Consider the following 26,950-nt stretch of genomic DNA (forward strand, 5'->3'; position numbering starts at 1 on the left):
TAGTAAATCACTGCATTTTAGTCACTCTCTTTGTAAAAATTAAGAGCTTGTCACTCTCAGAGAGATGGCATCTCAATTTAAAGTATCCATTTTCTTTTTTTTGTATTTTTTAGTCTAAACTAAGAACAGAGGAAGGGAGGGAGAGATAAATAGATAGATAGATAGATAGATAGATAGATAGATAGATAGATAGATAGATAGATAGATAGATAGATAGATAGATAGATAGATAGATAGATAGATAGATAGATAGATAGAGAGAGAGAGAGAGAAAGAAAGAGATTGTGAGTAAATTGTAGCGACAAAACAGCAGGAAAAATCAATTGGGTATTTTGAGAAACAAACCATGTTAAGGGCAAAAAAGGCAGGACACAGTACAAACAGCATACTAGGAGAAGTTACCGAATAATGGTTATGAACACTAAAATCAAATTACAATCGAAATTTTATAATAAAACTTTGAAACTCTCTTCGGGCTGAAGTTTGTTTTTTGTTAGAAAAATTTTCATTTAAAGAACAAAACTTTTATGTAAGTTTAGAATTTCGGACAAAATATATCTTACATTTATGCCTAAAAAACAAAAAAAATAGCCAATTGTTTTTGAATTTTTGTGAATCGCGTTGCACACTCAGTTAGCGCGCCCTTACAGTATTTGTGAAACAATTACAAAGAGAACTGCAAAAAACAACCACAAACGAATATGAAAGCTCAAAAGACTGCTTCCAAAAAACATGTTAAAGCATTTTACAAAACAATTAGACAACGAATATAGACAACGAAAAAACTTTTATCTCCCAGTGTTTTTTTTCCACATAAATGTAAATCCAGCCGTTAATCATGGATGGGCAAGGTGATAAATCATATTGAGCGTTTTTAATGTCGCGAAAAATCAGTTTAGAAATGTTGATTTAACTACTGGAGCTTTTAGCTTTGATCGGCGTTTTATTGGCAAAAATTTTTTTTTACAAAATAACTCAAAAAATTTGCAAAAACCATTGCAATATTTGCAATTTCTTTTTTATATTGTTTTCAATGATAATTGTTGTTGATTATGTTTATCATTCTACGCGTTCCCTTGAATTTTTCGTCACATCACTAAAAATTAGTCTTATGAAAAACAAGTCTTGATTATGACCAAAAAAAAACAATTCTACAATTTAAGAAATCAATCAATTTTTTACGTGTTTCAACTAAACTATGCAAACACAAAACAAGAATTGCTGGTGGCTGTGCAACTGGCACAGAAGGTTCCGAATAGTTTCATAAAAACTAGTGTCGCTTTTGGTGCGAAGTGTATTTCGAGAAATATGCGACCTCGCACAAATTAGTGAAATAGGCAAGTTAGACAAATGTGATTAAAAAACATTTAAAAAATTAAATTTATTTTTAACTTACTTTTTGTACTATAAATTATAATTTTATTAATTTTTTTTGGCAAATTAGCACTAAATGCAACATCCAAACGTAGTTTTTTCTATAATAAAATCAATTTTTTTGTCTTAAAAATTTTTTGTCTGTGTAATAAAACAGAAAATCAATTTTTTTAAACTGTGCTCTTACTCCGATGATAAATTGCTCTAGCTGATTTTACGTGCGAAACGAAAAAAAAACAAGAACAAAAAAAATAAAACACGCCCATTTGCAAAGTTCCTGCCCAATTTCAATAGACGGAACAATGACACTATTTTTTTTACTAATAAGCTAGTTGAGTTTCATCCGTTCTATCAGACGGTTGAAATGATCTTAAGCAAGGTCAAACTCTGGCGACGAATCTATTGAACAAGTCAATGGAAGCATTCGATCAATCAACTTGCTTCATTATGAAATCTTTTGTAGAACAATTAAAAAGATTCTCAGTCTAAAAGGCTGAATTTTTTTTTCTAATTTTCTTTTCGTGAAAACATTCAAAAAATTATGTTAAAATTTAAAAAAATTATGTTAAATTTTTAAAACTTTTAAGTATCTGTCCTCAGAACTAAAATATAAGTGTTAGCAACCGGCTCGTAAACTCGTTGATCCTAGGTCTCTCTCTCCTTGTTTGTAGCGCCTTCAACGTTTGCAATCTTAATGCGCTAATCTTTTGGTCTGTAATCTCCCGTTTCATCTTCGCATGTGTCTCATCGATACCACAATCGCTCAGATATTGTCCACTAGTGCATCATCAATGCTTTGTTCCTCAACCCTGGTAGTGAAAAGTCGTACCATTTGGCCGTCATATGCGGAGTTGTATCCACAGCTGGCTATCTTGTATACAACTTTGCATTATAACTTCTTTTTCCTTCAAAAAAGAGGAGCTAAAAGAAGGTAAAACTGCTTCTACTTTTCCCGTTTTAAAAACTATTTGTACAAAATTGACATTATGTATTCGATTTGCGATATCTTCAGATCCGTTTCCCCGATAATACATCATTCGCGTAGAGTTGTCGTATTCAGACTGGTTGCTACTTAGGCGATCTGAAACTGCATCCAGCTTGTATTTACCAATCAATTTTTTTGCTGGATTTTCTTGATACAATACAACCCGTTAATTTTAGAGCTACTGGTTGTTTTGTCATTCACCCCAAAAGCCTAAATAATTTTCTACCAGCTAAAGTTACTCCAAAACTTTTCGCAACGGTCTCCTGAATGACAATCCAGGAGCTGTGTTTTAGTGCTGTGAAGCTGTGTTTTAGTGAAGCACAGCTTCAAAAGTCAACAAAGTGTCCTTTGCCACTTTCTATCATCCACAGTATTTTTGTTGTGCGTTGACATTATTCTTCCAATGAAATAACAAAAAAGTTTCCGTCATAGTTCGGATTCTCAATGGTCAATTACTAATTTTGACGAGCAAAGCTGCAACATAGAACTATAGTTTCAATTGTAATTTACTGCTCGATAAAAAAACTTTGTCATTGCAAAATTCAATTATTGAATTTAACTTATTGAATATTTTTGTGCAACATCAAAGAAACAAAAAATAACTTATTTCCTTATCAGCTTATATGTAAAATAAAAGTATATTATTGACAAACTGAACAAACAATAAAATTAAAGTTTCAATTGAAAATTGTTTTCTGCATAGGTTGTCACAATTTAAGCTGATCAAGTTGAAGTTTTGTGGAAAAATATTTTTCATTTTGTAGGTATCGCATTTTAAATCCAAATGCAACAAAAGGTTTTAGAAGCTGATGGGTTTGTAACTGTTGATTTACTGGCTGTTACTTCAACTAGTTCATCGCTAAAACAGTGCAAAGCTGCTCTAACCATAGTCGAAAGAAGAAGTTTTAAATAATTTTTCAATCATCAAAGCATTCACAAAAAATTTGGCAGCACATTAAGATTTCTAAACTGGTTGTGTGCACTTCCTCTAAAAACATTCAATTTTTCCCTCAATAGAAAAAATAAAAACGACACGCAGGGCATACTTTTGAGGTATGCCTAGAAACTGCTGTATACGCATCATAGATGATTTGTGGACCACTTGCCTCACTAACTTAATCACTAAATTGTCCCAAAGGTGGATACAGACACATAAGGATACGAATATCGCTGTTGTCTGAGACGAAGTCTGTGATGATGTTGTGATTGATCCAAGCCTTCAACCGTTGGAAGGAAAACGTTTTCTCAACAACGCAGCTCAACCAAAAGTTTGTTAGCAACGAAAATTTGAAGAAAAAGAGGGTCTGGATAATCAAAAAGGAAATTATTCAAAAAATCTAATATCCCCATAAGTAACAGGGGGAAACACTCAGGATTGAGATATCTGACGTCAGTCAGTCGCCAATAGGGACTTTATTTTATTTTGCATCGCTGTGTACTTTTTAAGGGAAAGTTACAATCGCGACACCTTCGCGGTAATCCTACTGAAGATAGGCTGGACATCAAGACTACCGGATACTGGGGAGACCAATTCAATCGAGCCATTTCCAACGTGGAGATTTTTAATCCTCACGCCGAAAAATGCGCAAAAAACATAAGATACGTTTGCAGGTAATACGAAGAGTGAAAATGCTGCTTACAAAAGACGAAATTCGAAACGGAACTCAGCAATTTAAAACAGCGGCAAACAATGTAACATTCGCCCGGAAGTACATACCGAGAGTAAACTTAGATCCGAAAACGCTTGGCTAGTGGCTAAATAGAGCTTTACGTACTTTTGACCGTCTCCACTATAGCCAAATCAATGTAGTTTTTGTAACATTGGGTCTACAAAATCAATACTGCTTAAAAGCTATCAGCCGAGCCGCGCAAAGCTAGTTAACATACGGATAAAAAATGAGCTCAAAGCTGGGTTACTTCTAAACCAGCGCCGGTACGATATCAAAATTAAGTTAATATTTGACTACTGTTTTTGTACAATAAAAAAAATCACCCTATCCATCGGAGATGGACCGACCCGTACCCTCAAGTCATAGCTTATCATTATTTGGAAATGAATATGGATGTTATTAAGTTAAATCCAGGACAATCCGGGAAGCTAAAAATTGTTAAAACATCAGATTCGCAATATGCTGAAGTACGCTTCTGTGACGCTGCTGAAGTACGCTTCTGCTTCAAAAATTCGTCAATTTCTGGACAGGGTTGTTGAGAATAAAAAAAAAAACTTTTTTTGCTTCATTAATTTTAGGGGTACTGGTTATTTTCTCATTCACTACCTTAAGTTTCTAGCTTAATTAAATTTCTACCAGCTAAAGTTACTCAAAACATTTCAAAAGTACACATATGTGGGCTTTGACTATTTCTACGAGGCATGCAAGGTTTTCAAATGTTATTGTGAAACATTGAAAAAAAACTGTAACGAAAGCAGTACGAGAGAGGCATGGTTATTTCCTGTTCATTGATAATTGTCCTGTGTGTTCGAAATAAAAGATATCTATGTCTGACATATCTGAAAACCCTCAAATATGGGCAACGCAAAAACCTGAGTTAACTCACAGTGACGTCTGTTGAAGTTTTCGAGAATCCTTGCATGGAAAAAATATGCAAAACATTTTATTAATGACTTTTGGTTTTTCAAGCCATGGCTGGGCTCGGCCTTTGTGGCCTCTAAAGGCAATTTGCTTAGTAAACTGCAATTTGTTCGCAACACAATGGTCCAAACAAGAAACTTTATTGGTTTTACACTTAGGTTTTACAGTTGCGGGGAGTATATTTCACACAAACTTCAATATTTTCGCAATTATTGCACAGCAATTTAAAAATCCTTATTCTCTTCAATAAAATGGTACAGCCGAGCACTATTGGCGAGCGTTCTTTGGCAGGATTGAAGCAACCCAGTGTTCATCATCTGAAAGTGACGCAAATGAAGTTTTGCCTACTCTTGAAGAGCCCTTTTCACAGACAGGGGAAGCTACTTCTACAAACTTTGATACTTCTCAAAAGTATCTTCTGCGTCTAAGACTCAATTTGTGGAAACAGAAGATCAGGGTACTCCAATCTTCTTATATACAAGTGGAAATTACACAACTGATGACGAGTTTGTTACAGCTGACGTCATTGAGTCTCCTTCTCTTATTCCAATGGCAAAAAGTTTGCAAAACACTACTTCCCCTACTCTGTGATAAAATTTTTACCACAACCTTCTACATAATCTGAATCAAGAGAACAACCTGTAAGTGATAAAAAAAACCTGTGGTTATATCTAAAAATGGAGCTGCTGATGATACTTCTCTTTTTTAGTAGTTAGTGAGGGCGTTATTGTTTTTAGCTGTAACAACTAGCCAGCTATTGCTTTTGCAGTAAGTTTACTCTCTCAAGCACGCACGACTGATGATGGTCTAGGTATTCAAGACATGATAATGATCTAGGTTAACTTTCGTACAGTGATGCCGATGGGGCAGGCGACTTGAAAGTCTGTATCTGGCATGGTTTTTTTTTAAACGAGTCAGATTCCCGTGTATTTTGGTTAAACAGCTAAAAAACGTTCTGTATAATTCTCTTCATGAAAGTATGAGTGTATGGGTCTATCGGCCTTGGCCTAGAAAGTTTTGTTCCCTAAACATATTTTTGAGAATGTTAGCCATATTATTGTTATCCTTATCTTGTTTAGTGACAATAAAGGAGCAATCTGTGCAGCTTATGAAACAGCTTCGAGATCGAGAGCCAAATGTAACGACATTAAAGTACACTTTGCTCGAGAACGAATTTACTCTGGTAAGATGACGCTAAGATACGTTCCTACTGAAGTTATGATTGCGGATTTTTTGACAAAATGCCTTCCATGTGTTCGTTTGGCGCATTCAAGCTTCTCTTTGGAAGAACCGTTTGACGGAGTGTTAAAATACTCGTCTGTGATTGGTCAATTTCTAAATATGGTTGTTTAGAACAAAAGACTCTAATTGAAAAAATAATCGCTATGTTCACGAGAGGAGTGAAACAAAAAACGAGTTATAATTTTTTGTTTTTAATTTGACATCTAAATACCGCGGTTCAGAAAAAGTTGTTGATTTTGACTTCACCCATTTTAATGGAAAAGAATTGATAAAAATTCGTTTTGTTTTGAACATCGAGACCTAATATTACATTACTATATATCGAGAGACCCTTCCGAATTCTCGGTCTTTGCTGTAGAAGCTTCTTCGTCACTACCAGCAAGGGTAATAATTGTTCTTGTTAGTATTCCCGATTTATTAAATGCGTCCGGCGGTAATTGTTAATGCAATTCTTGTATATTTGAGAGCTTCTTTTCTTCAATAATCTCTTGATCATTGTCTGTGTTCGTAACTGCTGATATCTGTCTTTTTTGTGGGTTTTCTTTTGGCAAACTTTTTTATTTTGCTATTTCAGGTTTCATGAAAATACAAAGTCGTTTCTTGTCTTTTGTAAAGAATAGTTACTCCAACTCAAAATAACCCCTCCTAATTCAACACTTCTTGCAGATAAGTTAATTAATCGTTTTCTTTTACGCATCGTACAGTCATTTTCCATTGGAAAAATTCGCATCGTCATAAGAAAAAATCGGCGGCATTTCGGTCGAATGGCACACAACATGAATCATACTGCCTCACAAAAAACTCTATAATCACAACAATTTTGCTCCCAAAAAAATCAATTCTAGTCATCCGGGGATGTAGGAAACAGAACAGCACATAGCATAAACTTTTCTCTTATCGCAATAATCGGCTAATTTTCAATCCGACTCATAGCAAAATTTACTACATTAACTAATAAGGACTGAAACGTCTGGGGCAATTGAGAACAGGAAAAGGTATGAGAAGTTGGTAGTAAAAGCCCGATTGCTGGTGCAAAACAGAAATCGACCAAAAGAGTTGATCATCCATTTTCCGTTTCGTGGGGCGTCAAAATGATGCAAGCTTAAAGGCAACATCAAAAAACCATCAAAAAATAAAAAAAACCGTCCGCGAGACAAGATAAACCTCTTGGGGGTGGAGGTAATTTGACCGAACAGCTAAGGTGTTTGACGACATTGATCCGCCTGGATGGGTACATTAAAGGCTGTAAAAGTGGCCGAAGCATACAATTAGAGACGAGTATGAATCAAAACCGGAACCTTTGTTGCAATCTGCTCAGTTTTTCAAAAAAGAGGCAATCATTGATGAGGTGGTACTGAAAATTGAGAAGGAATCCAACAAACAATTACTTGCCATGACTAAAAGAGACGAGATAAGTGATCAATCAAATTCTAAGATGAAGTCTACAGGGGGCAATCCTCCCGTTTGTGCAGTTAGCTAAGGTACACAAGTATGAGAAACCGATACGACCAGTACTATCACTTCCGGGCAGCTCGTATAAAAGTATTAAAAAAAGGTTTGCAAAGTCTTACCGACAACATCAATGGAGCCATTTAGGAACCAATATTAAAGATGCCAGAGAAACAATAGAAAACATTGCTCTAGATCCGGATGAAACCGTGAATTCTCTTGGAGTGAAAGCTTATAAACTAATGTCCACCTGATGAAACCAAATGAGGTTGCCTCACAGAAGCTGTACAGCCAGAAGTCTCCTCCTGAATTGAGTAAACAACCATGAAAAGGCTTTTGAAATTGGCGGTCAGCAAAATATATTTCAGGTAAAATGATTTATGGTATTTGCAAATTTAGTGTCTAGCAATGGGCACTTCCCTCGATGTCATTCTTCCAAACCTATGGCTGGAAGGGTACGAAATTGCTCTAAAACAAGAAATGTCGGCGGGAACGGAGATACAGCCAATGAATTACAAGAACGGTTTGTGCCCATACTGCAGCAGCAAAGTAACATACAGATCAAAGGGGACTTAATGCGAGAGTTGTTGAAACTTGTATCATCTTAAATGCGGGAAAAAATCCGATGTTGTATACGCATCAAAAACCGCGATACTCTGGTTTTGCTTAAACTGCTGCAGCGCTGAAACAAGGAGAAAGATAATTCACATGTAAAATTGTTCCTCAGGTATGCGGATGATTTTGTCAGAACACTTGAAGATGAAAAGATTTGTGCTTCTCGATGCCGCCAATTCTTTTCATCCAAATCTGCCGTTCACTCTAGAGGAAGGGGAATGGGCCGTTCTTGGTTTTGAACTTAAACGTAGAGGTGCTACCTACAATTGGTATCAAAAACCAACAGATAGCTGGACTATATCGAACTATAGAAGCTGCGCCCAACTCAGTACAAGCGTAGTGTTATCCAAGACATTGTACATAGTGTTTTTAGGATTACATCTAACTGCGAGCAATTTGATAAGGCTATGGAAACTAATAGGGCGCAATGGCTGACAAATCAGTACCCTGAAAAATGGTCCAAAAGAGTGGCGAAGACGTTCTGTGCAAAATCATTGATGGTCAAGGCAAGTCCCTGGAGAATGAGAGGAGTTCTTCAACTCAATCACCAAAGGATGTGAAGCAACCACTGCTAATATTGCATTATAGCGGTAACTAAAGCCAAAATTGCGAAAGCAGGATGCGAATTTTGACCAACGTGCAAAAGGTTTTCACCACAAAGAAATTAGCATTTCTGCGTTTTCTAAGGGTCTTAAAAGAGAAGTGGTTTATAAACTGTCATGCAGTTGTGCCAATCGGTCTCATTTGGTGTTTTGAATTCGATTTGGAAGTTTGGTCTTAGTTTCGGGGATAAAATTAGTACTTTCAAAAATTCAAACCGACTCTGTCATGCTCAAGTTTCTCAGGAATAAATTAGATCATAAGACTCGAATGCGAGTTGCGACAAAGTCGATCAAAAATCTCACTAGAGTGAAATTGCTATTTGCACTTTCACAGAAAACCATCAATTCGAGTTGTAGAGCTGTTTTGTTCCCGACAGAAAACATCGACAGTTCAAACGGGAATGCAATCGCTGGGTGAGGGAGAATTTTGATTGGGAAGGCAGACAAGCGCAGCTGCCCAATGGTCCAAAAGATTAATTTACTTGAGTTAAAATTTCTCATTACGAAAAACTTCTAGAGTTGCATAACATATTTTACTTAACTATTTCTAGAGTCGCGTGATTACCTAATTTACTTTCTCGAATGCGTTTTTTGAGATTGTGTTGAGATAAGGCGAGTTTTAGGTTGATCCATCTGAAGCGGTATTACGATTTTGTGATTTCATGTCCTACGCGAACTGAATTGGCTCCGACTGAATGCGATATTGAAGCACAAGAGATAGTGTCTCTGACCCTTGAGCAATGGTTATAAGGCCGCCTTTTTTTTCTTAACCTCAAGGTGACATAAGTAGACGACTGGTACAAGTGGATGCGTTTCCACCTATGTCGAAGAAACTGTTCGACGTTTGACCACTGAAATTGAGGAACATATGGAAGCAGACTCAACATTAGGCCTCCACCTTCAGCAAGGCAGTCTTGAGAGAAGTAGCTCAGATGTTAGTTGCGATTTTGTAGATCTGTCGAACAACTAAACAAGAATTTCAACACTAGAGGCACTGAAGATCAGGAAAGAGAAACCGGGCTTGAACACGAGCGTTGAGTTTAGGAGCAGGGAGTTAACACTGAAAATTTTGTCACAAATTACTTCCACTTTCTTCTTTGGAAATGTACCTGTATAAGTTGAAATTATGACTCAGAAACTTCCACACATTTTAATCAAAAAATTTTTTGATTAGTTTTAGTGATAAAAAGTATTTAAATCTAATTAGTTACTTTAGAGGTCAACTCTGATTGGCTAATTTTGTAACATGATTTTTTTAACCAAAATTTTTTTGTTCATTCTTGTGAAGAACATTTGTGAATTGTTGTTTTTCAGTCATTTCATTTGATTATTCTAGGTTATATATTTGCATTTTGTCGTTTTCACAATAGCGGTTACAAAGAGCAGCTCCGCCCGGTGCGTACCCACGTATCCGCATTCACGGATAGCCGAAAACACTAATTATCTCCGGTTTGAACTATGGTAATTAAAGCAATTCGTCACAAAATTCGATTGGCCGACAAAAATTCTGTAACTTTCGCAGACCAGTAGCCACAATAACTGCGAATAAATTAAAGAGATTTGATTGGTTAATACGATTATTTCATTGAATAAATTAACAACAACTTTTTAACGCATAATTCTTTTTTAATTTCATTTGTTAAGCATTTATTTAAAGGGATTCAAGTAAATTAGAACAAAGTTATGAAATGAAAACAGATAAGATAACATCAGATCAACTCATTGAACTAATTGATATCGTTAACGCTCAATTGATATTCCAAAAATAATGAGCAATATTTCCGAAAATACTTTTATTTCTAATAGTAATTTTTCCATTATAACAAATAGTAAATTTTATTTTCAACCTAGCTCACATCCCAACCATCACAATTTAATAACAGACGGCTTCTTTTCCGGAAAAATAAATCAATTGAAAATTATATTTACTTTATTTTTTCCGAAAAAACTTGCAAAACCCGTGTAACCTTAGAGTCATATTTGACCCGGATTATTTCGCTACTGTATCTGAATCTTTCCGAGCCAGCCAATCAGCAACTGAAAAAAAGTAATTCATAAAAAAGTAATTGAAGAAATGAAAAAAAAGTCCTGTGTAAACAATGAAAATGACGTACGAAAAAACAACCGAAAAATACAATCACGAGATAATAGTTCCATTCAATAGTTTGCGATCATCTCTTTCTCGCGCACGAAAATAACTTTTGCCGGCAATTCCACACAGCATTCAGGTTGTAAAATTTCCACCAGAATGGGCGGAAACTTCTTCGGTAAAACAATTCTTCCTTTCAAATGATACGAAAAATGGCGTGACAATATTTTCGACGAAAAAGTTTATGAAACGGCTAGCTTCCTGTGAGACTATTTTATGTGTCGGTACATTCAGTGTTGCGCCAGACCCGTACTTTCAAAGTCAAACAATTTTTGGTGAATTTGAAAATCGCAAGATTCCACTAGTGTTTGCTCTTCTTAATGGGAAGACAAGCGACCATTACAAAAATATGCTTGAAATTTTTAAAGAAAAAAATGGAAAAAATCGACAAAATTTTCAAACCAGATAATATTGTATCTTATTGCGAAAGTGTATTTAAAGCAGCTATGGCAGAAGTTTTTCCAGAAAGTCGCTATATTGGCTGCTCTTTTCATTTTACACAAGCACTTATCAAAAAGCTTAATGTAGTAGTAGTAGTAGTATAAGACTTTAATTGTTTAATAAAGAAGCCTACAGATTCAATCAAAAGTTCAAAAAGTAAATGAGAAAAATTTTCGCCCTAGAGTTTTGCCAGTAGTTTTAGTTCGAAATTGTTATCGAACTTTTGTGAACTCGCCCAAGTTTCTGGCTTTGAAAACTCAGTATCCAGAACTGCAGGAATTTACAATATTTTGAAAGGATTTGGCTGGATTTTTTTCCGATCAAGTTCTGGAATGTTTTTGATAGAGAACCAAACTTCCAAACCACTAATTGCTGTGAGGGCTGGAATATCGGTGGAATAAAAAATTAGAAAGATAATGTACGATTTGGATTACGATTAAGCAAATAAAAACTGAAGAATTTTTAGCGAAAGAAGCAATTAAAATGTTCTAATCGGGTCTTGACCCACCGAGACAATTCAAACAATTAAAAAGAGTGAATGGCCAAATAACAGCACTGAAACTGTATTTTCAAAAAAGAAATCGTAATATAAAGGACTATTGGTCTGGTGTTTCAGTGGTTTCTGCTTGTTATAACTTTTTAATATTCGACATAATAATCCATTATTGTAATATTCGATGTAATAGTAAATTATTGTAATAGTAATCTAATTTAGTAATACGAACAATGGTTTTAAGGCTAAGCGTGATTTGACTTTTTTCGGCTGTCCGGGAACAAATTTTTTTTCGGCTGTCCGGGAACGAATTTTTTTTTGGCTATCCGGGAACGAATTTTTTTTCGGCTATCCTGGAACTAATTTTTTTCGGCTATCCGGTAACGAATTTTTTCTCGGTTATCCGGGAACGATTTTTTTTCGGCTATCGGGGAACGATTTTTTTCGGCTATCAGGAACGAAACTTTTTTTTCGGCTATCCGGGAACGAAACTTTTTTTCGGCTATCCGGGTATTCAGCTCCGTGACATGCCACCCTTCGCCCCTCCGTAATTTTAATCTACCTACGTTTTACTTTCAATGCGGCTCAAAGTTTGATCATGACGTTATTTTGGTTTTCAGGAATTGAATGCCAGTTGCAATCTTGTAAATACTGTTTTGCAATCGAAATGGCAAATCTGATGAGTTCAATTGCCGATGTTATTTACTTTGATAACAATGCTACGACTCCGTTAGCTCCCGAGGTTTGTCATGCTATCAACACAGCATGCGTCAATGCTTTTGCAAATCCCAGCAGTGCTTCAGTTATTGGAAAGGCTGCCAAAAAGTTAATAATTGAATCCAGATCAGAAATTGCACAAATGATAAATGCGGATTTTACTGATATCATTTTTACTTCTGGAGGAACTGAGTCGAATAATTGGGTCGTATATTCAGCGATCAAATATTATTACTCCAAAATGTCCGAAAAGGTTTCTCCGAATGATTTCAAATCTGTTCCTCTACCTCATATTGTCACGACAGAAGTTGAGCATGACGCTATGATTGAACCTATCCAAAAACTTGTCGAAGAAGGTAAAGCACAGGCGTCTTTTATTGCAGTTGATCCCAAAACGGGTTCGATTGACCTTGAAGATGTACTCAGAGTTCTAAAAGAGGTAGCTGACAGCTATTTATTATTTTTTTTTAAATGTAAATCAGAAGGTCAAATTATGATAACGGAAGTTACTTCACTAACTCATCAGAAAAAAGTAAATTAAAATGGGCCCTTCCATCATGCGACGGTACGTGCACAGGTTGGATAGGGCCGTACCAACGCTATATAAATACATCGGCAAAATTTTATGAATTTATAAATAAATCAAGTCGATATTAAAGCATCAAGAGAATTGTCAATTAAAATCTACCCTCCTCGATTATAGCATAGATAGAATTGTCTATATTTGATGTATTTTTAAGTTTTTTTGCACCCCCTAAGGCAGAGGATTGCACTCCTCAGAAGCGCATAACTTATTTTTGTACTTGTAAAATTTATTTTGTCCGAGTATGATTCGTTCCGTTTTTCGCTTAGTTTCTCTGCTAGTTTCTGGATGGTTTTTGTAGAGCCTGGTGCTGCTCCTCCTACGCAAAAATTAGGGGAACAAAGCTGCTGTGTTCCACATCCAGAACTCTTTGTTGGTATTTTATTGTTTTGACACTCTCATGATATTTGTTGGCGCCAGATATAGTTTTAGGATTTAGCATGGGGGTTGAAAATTTTTACATCGAAAAAGTTTCGGCTGAATCGGCCTCCCCAGAGTCCATTTGCCTTGATGTCAAGTCGAGCGTCATGTTCAGTAGTGGTTGTTTTGTTGTGAAACCTTTCGCCTTCCAACGATTGAAGTCTCGTCTCTATTTCAACATCATGGCATACTTCGTCCAGGAGTGTTGCAAAGGTATCGCGAATTTCCTTGTGCCTTAGGTGAGTGTATCCACCTTTGGGACAGTGAAGAGAGTGGGTCAGTGTAAGTGGTTGTCCACATGGATATGTGTATGGGGTGTTTGGTGGTTCCCTTCCATATCTCAGATGTAATCCATCTTTGTTGAGGGAAAAATTGTTTTTTTTTTATGGGTAGCACGGTTAACCAGTTCGATGCTCATTTCTGTGACGCTAGATTTATTGTCAGATTTTTTCTGATGAGCAGTTTTCCATAATTTTAGCCTTTTTTTGAGAGTGTGATGTTCTGTCTCTCAGTTTTGATGTTTCTATTTATCAGAGTTTGTTCCTTTCCAGCTATTTCTGGATCACAAATGGCTCGTGACCACTCATAATTTCTGGAAAAATCCGTGTTACTCAGGAGGTCTAATCCTCCCATTTTGAGTGGTAGTGCAAAAAGGTTGCGATCTTCATCGATTATATGGTTTTTTTACCAGCAATACTAGTAAGTAGCTGCTGTCTTACGTTTTTCTCAATTTCATCATATTTTTAAAATGCTTCAGTTGTTCTGGTTAGAAAGCTTGATTTATTTCGAACTCCCTTTGTGCAGCAGGAGTACACATTTTTGTGATGTTTTAGCAATTTCGAAAAGCTTTTCAGGTAGGGTAGCTGTCTTTTCAATTTCGCTTTCCATGTATTTATCGCATGCTGATGGTGTTCCTATAACCGATCCAAGGACTCTAAAACCGTCTACCATTGTACTATTTGTGCTTCGAATACTTTTATGGCGCTGTCGCGGCAGTTTGACTTTACTATGAGTTGACACTTGGAAGGCTTATATAATATAATATAATATAATTTAATATAATATAATATAATACAATACAATATAATATAATATAAAAAAATATAATATAGTATAATATAATATGATATAATATAAAATAATATAATATAAAATAATATAATATAATACAAAATAATATAAAATAATGTAATATAATATAATATAAAATAATATAAACCAATATAATATAAAATAATATAATATAATATAAAAAAATATAACATAATATAATATAATATAATATATTATAATATAATATAATATAATATAATATAATATAATATAATATAATATAAAGAAATGTAATATAATAGAATATAAATTGAGATAATATAATATAAAATAATATAATATAATTTAATATAATTTATTACAATATAAAATAAAATAAGAGAAAATAATAAAATATAATATAATATAAAATATTATTATATAAAATAATATAATACAATATAATATAATATATCATAGTATAATATAAAATAATATAATATATTATAATATAATATAATTTGGTATAATATAATTCAAAATAATCTAAATAATATAAGATAATATAATATAAAATAATATAAAATAATATAATATAATATAATATAATTTTTTAAAATATAAAATAAAATTATATAATATAAATTAAAGTAATATAAAATAACATAATATACTATAATATAAAATATATATATTGTATCCGAATGCCTTTCCGTGCAAATCCAGGTTGTCCAGTATTGCGCGGAGATTCTTAAGATCACTCGCAGCTGTTCCATCATCTGCGTACCATTTTTGGGTTACATTTGATTTTTGCAGGAGCTCAATCAGTGGGCTTATCCCAATTATGAATATAGCCATTGCGAGGGGACCCCTTGCGTTGTTTTGAGGGATGTTCATATTAGTTGGCCAGTGCATGATGTAGTGCCAGACAAAGGAATTCTACATTTTTTAGAGCAAGTTCTGTTTTGAGCGAGTTGAAGGCATCTTCTGCATCAATAGGTAGTGTGGCATCCGTTTCCGGTTTCTCAAACTCGTTCCTCAAGCTGTGTATAGCATTATCGATTTCACACTTCTGGCGTAAGCAGAGTTGGAAATTTTTTTGCGAGATTTTCAAGGTCTGATTTTATACAGGGTGATTGTTTTCCAATTATTCTTCTCAGAACTTCGCCTATACCAATGATCCGTACCCCTGGATTTTTGTCCAGAGGTATCAGGCGACACTAGTTTTTTATGGGTGATAACTTTAGTTGCTATTGTATAGGATAGTTAAGCAATTGTTTTGCAAAGCTCAATGGATGTCTGGTTGAAGTGAGTTAGTATCCTTGCTTCCATAAAATTGTGTTTCGTAATTCGATCCGTTTGTTTCTGATTTAGTTTTGGGGAGCAGCAGATGTGGGAGAATCATTGCTGCTTTCATTGAGACCTTAGAATTTGGTGTTTCTTCTAATGACAACAGCTGCTTGTTCAGTGAATCTATGAATTGGAAACCGGGCTTGTTCTTGCTTAGAGCTTTGAAGCGCGGTTTCCAGTTAACGACTTTATTTATTTATGTCGTCGTTTATTTTAATTCCAAATTTTTGGTCGATAAGTTTCCAGGGGTTGTAGTGATTGCTGGAGGCAGTAAGTTTGTTTCAGGTGATGCCGGTGATATTTCTTTTTGAGTTGTGATCGGGGCTGAGCTTGTTGGTCTGTTGGTGGAGTATGGCCCTTTTGCAAAGTTCTCGGGGGTGCATTGTATGCAGGAGAACCCATCGTAATAAAGTTTGCTGATCTGTAGCCCACTACATGAGACATGGATGTAAGCTTTGCAAATGACACACCATATGCCTCCTTTTCGGAGGTGGCGTTTGCAAATATGGCAGTGCGTTTGAGCGGCCATAATTTGGCATAAGGAGGGTAAATTTATGGTGAATATATACAAGTTAGCTGAGCGAGCAATAAACTGAAAATTTTATTACCATAAAAAAATGAAAACCATCTTTAGAAAACATATTAGCACCAAACGTAACGTTCAGATTGGGGGAAAGAATTCGGGTTCTTGAGTGGTAAAATGTATTAATAAGGCGAAACAAGTATCAAGTTATTTAGAGCACCAAGTTTTCTGTTTATGAAGTGATTATTTGCAGATAAGATGGTTTTGGGGATAATTAGCACATTTGGGTTAAACTTTTGAATTATCAAATTTATTAAAAATATCCAATCATTAGCAAAGTCTGAAACCGTAGATGAGTTATCATTAAATCCGGCTACTATAGTAACACAATTCAGTTTCTGCAAGGGGTGGTTCGAAACAGTAGCGCAAAATTCGGCTAGCTTTGCTCTTCTGTACGAGTGAACGGTGGCTTCCACATCTTTGTGTACATAAACAGAAAACTTGGTGCTCTATTAGTTTATCATAACAATCATATCACCCAGTCAAAAAACCATTGGAGTTTCATAAATAAGGGAAAAGAAAAGAGTAACGTGAATTAAAGTGAAGAGTCAGATGGTTGAAAATCAAGACAAGAGAATCAGAACGAGAAAACCGACACCTGCATAGAATAATCGGAAAGATTGGCCTATCATGATAAGGCTACGGGTCTATCAGACTGTTATACTAAGCTGCACTTTCTTTCCCTTGGCTCTACAAATAAATAAATTTCTTCGAAATTGTTTTTATAATTAACCGTTGCGAGTACGCATGCAGTGTTTGCAACCTGTATTGTGAGGATGGATCGCCGCTTAAGAAAACTATCGGCCCTGGGTTCCTCGGTACATGTGCACAAGTTCTTGCAGAGCTTAAACAGAAAAATCTCAATGCTAAAGCCGGCGGCACCCTTCCCTGGGTTCATCGGTACATGTGCACAAGTTCTTGCAGAGCTCACTTGGAAAAATCTTTATGCTGGGGCCGGCGGCAACTTCAAAGCTGTTGGTTGAAAATTATCCATCATTAATTAAATATCTATATCCACCATTAATTAAATATCTATATTTGTCAGTGTTGCGATCTTTCGCCTCGGCCGCCGTCGTTCCGGGATAACAAATGAAGCCTTCGCCTAATTTTTTTTGGGGCTAGGGAGTCAACAACTGTTACATTTCACAGAAGCTGCCTACCACCACCCCATGTGACAAGCGCTAAACCGTCTGGCCGCTTCTGATGTCCTGTGGAGTTGTCGTGGCTCTTAAACAGAGGAAATGTGAGTGGAGGCAAAACTTTGCTATATAAGGGCGGCATTCAAGGTTGAATGCCCAAAATCTCAGGCCACGCCATCCATCTTCGGTTAGATCGTTTCCGCTAACACAAATATAATCATAAATTTTTATTCTAGGTGGAGTCCAATAGCAATTCTAAGCTGCATATTTGTCAATTTTAATCGAGTTTTTTTCCACGGGATGACACTCAACTGTTGCGATCAGAAATTGTCCTGGTAAGCATTGAACCGTTTTCCATCGGTAAGTTTTTGTTTCAGATTCATTTGCGAAATTTAGATATCAAAATTTGGCTCATTCCAATGTTTTGGACTTCGTTTTCCGTCCAAAGTTTTGATGCATCGTTGTATCTTCCCTTTACGTGCTCCAAATCAAAAGTTAGACTGAAGGTAGTTTTTGCTCCTACTGTTGAGGCCGAGAAAGCATGTAAAGCTAGAAGGCGAGCGGAAGAAACAACTAAGCCACTTTTGGCTGCCGTGAGAACGTTTTGCAAAATTTGGCTATCATTCACTTTTACATTTGTTACCTTACATGAAGAAGTTCCCAAAATTCGATCGCATCTTTCCAAAAAATCAATTGGCGATCGACCTATAATTGTATTTTACTATGTATTCATTGTCTCTCCTAAAAGAGATAGCTCAATTTTTTGTGTGATTAGGCTTAAGTGTAGTTATTCCAATGTCTCTTTGTTTTTAAGGTCCCGGAGAAGTTTCTCATAATTGTCGGCTAGATATCCATCATCTAAAAGCCAAACGTTTATTTTAGATTCAAGCGATTAACGAGCGTTTGTTTTGTTTCCTCAATCAGTGGTTGAGCCTCAGGGTCACTCTGTTGTATTGCGTTGCCCACCATAATGATTGAATTTTCGTTAAAATGTAACTTGGTTTATTGTAGGTGCAATGAGTTCATTTGTACAACTCCGGGCGGTTATAAAAACTTGATTCAGCATAGTTTCTCTATTAAGCAAATTAAATTCATTCCTAACCATAGTTTCAGAGAAATAGTACTTCGGGTTGTCATTACTCTCTATCAAGTTTCTAAAGGAGTGTGCAGTAGTTTCAGCCTCCGTGTAGTACCACAACCACCGTGAAAACACCACATGCTTCCTGTGCGTTTAGACGCGATGAATCTGAGCGTGTTGCCGATGGCCATCCGTTGCAGATCTTCATCTATTTTTGCTCCTGACCCATTTGGATAAGACATGATTGCTTTGTACACCTCGAACTAACTCAGAGAAAGCTATCGACGTTTCCCGGGTTTGGGGCATTTAAATCAGTTCTTTTTAGGTGCTGTGAAATATATTTTTTTCAAGTTTTAGGATTCGAAAAAGGTGCGATCTTGTCATACGAAGCGGCCAGCCTTATTCTTTCTTTTGTATTTCCCTCATCGAGTTTGCTGCCAATTAGCTTCATTCTCTGCTCGATATCTGTCTAAGAAGGGCTTGACCCATGGGGGAAGGGGCTCAGGTAGTGAAACAACCTTGACTCTATTTTTTTCAGAGCTCATAACTGTCGCTTGCTTCAGACCACTGGTTTTAGATTGTTCTTGAAAATTAAGAAAAATGTCAGAAAACCAGCCAAGTAACATTTTCTACATTGTAGAAAAAATCATTCATTTCATCTGAAAGACTTTCCGTCAAGGGATCATGCGAGTCCTTTGTTACTATGTATTTTATTATTATCTAGCTCTACGTCATTACCAAGTAAAAACTTTTCGACAGATTTAACATAAGCGCTTTAAGGAAATTGGTTGGAACAACAATCACATCTAATCCAATTTAAGGGTTCTCGAGGTTTTAAGCATTATTTGTTTGTACATTCCTTGTTGTTTCTCCTCATCTTGACGGCGCCGACGTAAAGTAGAAAAGAAAATTTGACTGAATGATTCAACCCATAGTAAAAAGGTTGGAATTTTATAGATGAAGAAAAAATTGTATCAAAAAAATATCAACTCTATAAAGTCACAATGAGGGACCAATCTCACCCAAGCTCAGAAACTCCAACGCCGCACCAACAAACTAACCATGCCAGGACCTCCCCCCGTCCAGCTGATGAGAGACCCACTTGACAGACCTGTCTCTGAAATCCTTTAAATGGTGCTCGTCAAACAGGCACAACCATCAAACATATCACATCTATTTAATAAATTTATCACCGCATTTAGTATTCTGTCGGACAGCTATTTGAATTTGCGAAGTATTTTTCTGAAAGTTTTGAAAACATTTTTTTTTCGTACCAAATTAAAACGTCTGAATTTCTTTAGGAAACCGTTCTCGTGTCTGTTATGCTGAGCAACAATGAAACGGGTGCGATCTTCCCTGTCGCAGAGATAATGCAACGAGTCAAAGCCGCTTCGAAAGAATATGGAAACTGTTTTTGTCATACCGATGCTGCGCAGTCTATTGGCAAGATGAAAATTGACGTGAAAAAACTCAACGTTGACTATCTCACTATTGTGGGACACAAATTCTATGGGCCAAGAATTGGAGCTCTGTATGTTAACAAACCCGGTGAGTTCAAAAAAGTCATTTCAGGCAAAACTGTCTTGGCCGCTGTAAAATAGAAGCTCTGGTTGTGAAAGCGGGCTCTTTTCCAGTTCCCCCCTTTTGATATTTTCTGAAATTCACTATATGAAAGTCTGTTTTAAACGACTTTTCATATTCTAAACTGTGTTAAAACTTGTAAGCGTGAACAGGTGAACAACTTTGTACAGCATTTTTAATATCCAAAATGCCGTGTGAACAATTTTTGAAGTTTTATTTTGTAATTTTTCGAGGGGGTGGGAAACTGGAAAAGAGCCTGAAAGCGCGTTTCGTAATAAATTGTAAAATAGTTCTCTGTGTCGAGAAAATTATCGTGAAGCAATTGTCTATTTTGCTTTCCACTCAAATTTAGCGAAGTGCACAGACTCTTTTAAGAAGATAAAAAATATATAAAACAAATATGTAATTGATATGTCGTAACAGAAGCAGAACGTAGTTGAATACTACGATACAGCTTTTTTTGAACCGAAGTAGCATATAAAAGTGCTCACTTGGTGGAATTTTTGGTCATAAAAATCTTCGTTTTTGAAAGGTTGCCGATTGTAAAGTTGCTAAGGGCTCAGAATTTTTGATGATTTGTATCCATCTGTACAAAGAAAGTTGCCATTGGTAATAAAGAGTCGATGAACGTAGTTCAGGCTCTTAGTAGAAAAAAACGGTGTAGGTTGGTCACTCTATTCTTTTCTATAACAGACGTTTACCGTTTCTAGGATTTGAATGTTTTTATATCAATTAGTTGGTTGCACGTGATAGTTATTTCAGTTTGACTTTTTCCCGGTTTTGTATTTGTTGTGATTTAATTTTCAGTTTCTTTCCCGGAGTTTTACTGGCATATGAAAAGTTGAAATTGTCTAAGATGATTTTCAAATTATCTTTGCAGTAGCATTAAACACTCTTTATAGGCCGTGATGATTTTTTCATAGTTTTTTCAGGCTAACAGTTTTTTTTCGCGGTTTGACTTTTGATTTTTTTTCAGGCCAGTTTATTTATTTTTTTAAAAGCAGGGCAAACTCCCCTAGCGAACGGCGAAAGTGTAAAGGTCTTGAAAAACGTGATCGACTTTTAATGGATTTTAGTGATCAGATTTCTAATAGATTTCAATTATCAGAGCGAAATATAACTTTTCCGATTGATCGTCGTTTCTCAAATTGGCCTTGTTTTATCAAAAAAAGCCAGTCATGATTTGTTCTAAAACTTCAAAGAGCTTTAAGTCCATCTATTGTTTCTTTAAAATTCGAACGTTGGAAAGTAACTTTTTCTGTGTCCTTGCGTTCATTGACTCTTTTCCAATTGTCTGTTTACTAGATACAGGAAATGTATTAAGAATTTTTTCATGCAGCGGAAAACTTCCAAGAGGCGAAACTTTTGACATTGTTGACATAAATGCCTGTTGTGGAAAAAATACAAATATAAAGCGATTTACACAGATAAGCAAACAAGGGAAGCTTAAGAGAGTCAAAAGCGAAAAGCACTTCATCAAACTAGTTTTTATACTCGTATTCGTTGTATAGATGAAGAAGATAAAGAATAGCTTAAAGCGTCGGAACTTGATTTTTTAAGTACAGTAAAACAAGGGAAAAACCATGTCAATAATTGTTTCAAATTGTAAATTTGCAAATATTCAATTTTGTTTTTCTCAATACTGGAAGAGTTTTCTAAAATGGTGGAACTAGAACATAAATATAATGGGCGAGTTAAATGTTTGCAGGAGAAAAGACGCCCTTGCCTCCTTTATTTTTCGGTGGAAATCAGGAGCGAGGTTTTCGATCAGGGACAGAAAACACGCCAATGATAGTGGGTCTAGGAGCTGCAGCGCGACTTGTGAACGAAAACTTGGAATTATATCGGAATCACATGTATCAAATGAAGATGCTATTACATGACAAACTCGTTGAGATGTTTGAAACTGGATCTGAAAGGCCATGTGTCTTTTTCAATCATCCAAACGTGACTGATCAATCGAATTGCTTAGTCAACACAATTAGCGTCGCATTTTACGATCCCGAGTGGAAAAGTTTCACGGGTTAGCTTTTCAAGTGTTGTAACTTCATCCATTTAATATGAATTTGCTGATGTTGTTGTGCATTTAGCACCCATTAAGATCTTAAAGTATCAAAATTCTGGCGATTGAGGCTATTAACCGTATAGTTCATCAAATTTAGCAGAAAGATTGTTTTTTTTTTTAGTTAATAGAAGATCAGTTCTCCTGATCGTCCATAAACCGTTTTAGTAAATTAAAACATTCATTTTTCTTCTACAATGTAACCAATTTGAATTGTCCGTTTAGCTTCTGCTGTGCTGAACAATCTGTCCAAAGTGGTGGCCAGTGCAGGAGCTGCATGTCACTCTCAGCAACACAATGACTCATCTGCAGTCACCACCCCCTCCAGGGTACTCATCAGTTGTGGAGTGGAGGAACACATTGCACTCAGGTCAGTTTTGACAAGACTGTCGCGTTGTAAAACATCGGTTAGTTTGAACCGGTCGAGTTATAAAGCATCGAATAATTACTGTTTCAATTATTCAAAATATTGTAACGGGACACTGGAGTTTTTTCACAGTGAAATTTTTTTCGCTCAAGAGAAGGTTGATTATTCAACGTGGTAAATCGAAATCATTGACTGATTCTTTCCATCTAGAGCAGAGGTACAACATGCATGGGACAGCAATAAACTGGGTTTCGAGTCCGGATGCCTGTTCTTTACAGAGGTTCTTGTCGGTGGTGCCTGTACTTTTGTTAAAACAAAATTGATTTTAGGATTAAGGTGTATCTGGTCCTTTTTTAGGCTGATTTTCCGCAGCTCAGCATGCTATTTATAACACAGTTTATGGTGGAGGTGATTGAGTTTCAAGAGTTGTGATTCAAAAAAATGTTGATTCTTTTGGCACGTAACCAATTTTGCACAATTTGCAAGAAATCAGTATGTTGAGATATATATTTAATCTTAGCGTAACTTCATTACACATGCAAGCTTACGAGCGTTAGTGTTTTAGTAAGAGCCTTCTTTATTTTCTAACCCAAGTCGCAAATAAAATAATCATTGAAAGTATTCACTTATATGGAAAATTCACCGTAGCATTGGTAATTGAATAGCATCTGTTCTCTGCTTTGTTTGTGGCTAGTGTTCTTGGCCGAGTGTTTTGTGCATGGAAGTCAAAAAGTTATAGGTCGCAGTAGGTCGTAGGTTTGAATCCTTGATGTAGCCGAATTTGAAGGTCAGTCGATGTAGTTTACGAATGATAGATGACGTTTTTTTGCGTGCTTCTTCAGTGGCGTCTTAGGGAGGGAGCTTTGCTAGGTTTTTCTTTGAAATAGTTTTTTTTTCATTTCTAATTGATTACCCTTGATAATTAGCATGGGTTTTGAAACATGGCAGGCTTTCGTTCAAGTTTTGCAGAATAGACGCACCTACACTTGCAAACAAGAAAATAAAATTCTTTTAGAAAAAAACTGAGAAGTTCTTTTCTCTTAATAGATTTGGCTCATGTTGTAGCGGATTGATTTGTTCAGTCTATATTGATTTTCATTCGAATTATGTTAAATTTTTCGGAATACTTTTTTGGCTGAGAAACGGGGAGCGTCTCATCAAATTATTTTCTTATATTTTGTTTCGATAGCTTTTTTGTTTTTGATAAAATTTGTTATTTTTTTTAAAAAACTTGTTGGGTTTATATTCGTTTCTTATTCTGATTCAGTGCTACCTTGAGCTAATTAGAAAAAATTAGATAAATGCAAAACTCTGACTGCTTTTTCCCAAATTAGTTTGACATCATGAAAGTGAGGCGAGGAGAACAAAAATTTGCAAGGAGTTTTGCTTAAATTAAATAAAGCAGCCACAAAGAAGCGAAGAGTGTTTCTTTTCCTATTTTAGTTTTAAATTAATGATAAATGAACGTGTTTCCCAATCAACGGATTAATCTCCCAATTGTTTCATCGGTCTGAGGATGTTGAATTTTATCGATTAAGAGTAATGAACGTACTTATATAGATTTTTTTTGTTTTTTTTTAGAAGTCTTAAAATGCTTTAATACCTACAGATGTGCCTTCATACTTATTAGTTCATCCATGAGTACTTTTAGCTGTAATGCAATTTTTCAGTTCAAATGAACTATTTCTACTCACAGTTAGATGATTCTGTGCTCCAATTAAGAACTTAGAAATGGCGCGAATAAACGTGAGCGACTTCTACTTTTGAAAAACGACTTTAATTTTTAGATTTCCCAGGCTATGCATTTTTACTTTAAAAATCGAAAATTGATGTTTTTCCAAAAATAACTATTTTTTTCTTGTCTTCATTGACTCTTTTCCAACTGTCTGTTGGCTATGTTTATTTTTGATATTTTTACTCAATTGGTTTCTCTTTTGCGAGCTTGGCATGCTGTGTTAGTAACAAATCGCATGTGGTGCAAAGCATGTGCTCTTTGTTGGGAAATGTATTTTCCGCTTTACCTTCGTGTAATAATATAAATTTGATTTCAACGACAAAAATTATTTTCTCATTTTTTTTGCGTTTACAAGCGAGCGATCGCAATGAGATGATATGGCAAGTACAGGAATTTTGCTCTGGAATTTCGGTGCGTTCGTAAAGTGTTTTGAGGGTCAAAAGATAGATTTTGACTGTTCACGCTAAAATGGCACCATTGTTACAACAACCTCGGTAAATGGAAACTTTTTTGCAAAAAATTATCTGGTTGGAAGGCTGTGACAAATAAATTGCAGTATTTGAGACAGCATGCGTTGTCGTCTCACAGTTAGTGTAAATTGGCAGAAACGTTTAAGACTTAGACCAAAAAAGAATACTTTAAAATAATACCAAAGGAGGGTTTTGGTAATCAGACCTGAGGAGTGGACAGTTGCCTGCCCTCATCCAAACTCTATTCACATGGTACTGGAAGAGTGGTACTGGATCAATTGACTATCTGAAAGTCAGGAAGGCTAGCATATTTCACTCAATCATGCAGTTAAAGGTGTGAAGTCATTCAGCAAGCTATTATTGAAAAAGGGCTAGATGTCATTGCTTTTGTGCATCTGAGTTAATGCATTCCAAAGCTGACATTTGATACTTCGGTTCAAAATAGGAACATAAATTGTGCAGCATATTTTTGAGCGCATTTCATCGATTACAAATAATTTTTGTTCTCAGAATGGTTTCGATTATATTTACTGATTTTTGATTTGAACAATTTGGCCTATTTTTGCATCTGATTCGCTTCCTCATTGTCTGATATCTTTTTTTTTTGATCATCTACATAAATAAACAGTTTTGAGATGCACACAAATAGCATAGCGTTCCATTTTTTGTATGATTGAAATCCGTAATGATCCTTTCTATGATTTTACGCATTTTTTAAAATAAAAAACAGAAAATTGTAAAAATATTACGACAAATCGAGGAAGCACGCATCAAAACTGACAAATTGACGAATCAAAACTCCGATTTGGCTGTGGAGAAATATGCAATTTGCAAATGCTCAGAAAAGGTCAAAAAATACTAAATTAGTAACCAATTATATTCAATTTTAAACATTTGAGTGAGTGAGAAATGCGTTTAGTCTGTTGAGGAAGCATAAAAACTCAAAGGTTCCGGGCTAAGTTAACATCCGCTTCGCCCTCCCGCAAGGCTTTTAGGTGGAAGGATGTTTACTTGGTATGAGTTCGAATTTATGAATTCGAGTTATGAATTATGAGTTCGAGTTAACTTCATCCAAGGTTCCAATGATCTTGGAGTTGAATTAATTCTTTGTTCCAGGACCATCAGGCTTTCCGTGGGCAGACAGACCACAGCTGCAGATATTGAAGAAGCGGTGGTGCAATTGTACTCTGCAGTCAGCATGGCCGCCCAGACCAAAATTTGAGATCGAATTGAAGTCAAGCATTTGATGTCTTCGATGACAATATCAAGTGGTTCCCTATGCAATTGATTTCTTATAAAAATTCCATTTTGGTTGGGGCGCTTTAATTATACCCTGATTGACCAAGTGATGTGTCACCATAAATGCTTGCAATGTATGGCTACTATGGTATCATGCATGACGCGACATATGGTTACCATTGAACATATATGCCGCGACGTATGGCTACCAAGGAACCATATAAAGCGCGACGTATAAAAACTGAGAAATCTAATAAATTCAATATTATCGTTGGCTTCCAATAACTGCTCTGACGACTTCTAAGATGTTGGTCGTAAAATTGTTTTTCCGCCATTCAGAGAAAAATTCCCAAGCAAGGCAAACTGTTAGCCGATGTAGAGAAATTTAAGTGATAATGTAGACAAGTTTTCCTTGATTACGCGGTAAAACATTATGTAAATTATTAAATTATGTAACAAACTTTTTGATCACTATGATAAACACAGGCGAAGCGGAACTTCTTATCACTTACGAGCTTTCTCAAATTGGTTTTTTTTTTAAATCAAAAAGCACTCATAAACCAACAAAACAATCATTAATTGTTGGTGAAAATCAAAAATCATTAAGGGCATGCATTTTTCTTTAAGCTGCGGAGGTTGAAATTTTTTTTTCA

At 35.6% G+C, this 26,950-nt stretch overlaps 1 protein-coding gene across 1 annotated transcript; it reads left to right on the forward strand.

Annotated features, from left to right (window-relative positions):
• The first annotated feature begins 12,565 nt into the window (after nt 1-12,565).
• Nucleotides 12,566-26,352, forward strand: LOC134845714 (selenocysteine lyase-like). Its single transcript, XM_063862768.1, has 5 exons — nt 12,566-13,097; nt 20,145-20,391; nt 22,133-22,447; nt 22,712-22,856; nt 26,175-26,352. The coding sequence occupies exons 1-5, from the start codon at nt 12,609-12,611 to the stop codon at nt 26,278-26,280; spliced, it is 1,302 nt and encodes a 433-aa protein (XP_063718838.1). The 5' UTR covers nt 12,566-12,608; the 3' UTR covers nt 26,281-26,352.
• Nucleotides 26,353-26,950: the final 598 nt, after the last annotated feature.

The sequence above is a fragment of the Symsagittifera roscoffensis genome, chromosome 5 (assembly GCF_963678635.1).
Source record: "Symsagittifera roscoffensis chromosome 5, txSymRosc1.1, whole genome shotgun sequence".
NCBI lineage: Eukaryota > Metazoa > Xenacoelomorpha > Acoela > Convolutidae > Symsagittifera > Symsagittifera roscoffensis.

Bases quoted from the DNA above. Each gene is read 5' to 3' on its own strand.
- LOC134845714 (XM_063862768.1), top strand. From the start codon at position 12,609: ATGGCAAATCTGATGAGTTCAATTGCCGATGTTATTTACTTTGATAAC. The intron at 22,448-22,711 runs GTTAGCTTTTCA...TTGTCCGTTTAG, and splicing joins CGAGTGGAAAAGTTTCACGG to CTTCTGCTGTGCTGAACAAT. The intron at 22,857-26,174 runs GTCAGTTTTGAC...TCTTTGTTCCAG, and splicing joins GAGGAACACATTGCACTCAG to GACCATCAGGCTTTCCGTGG.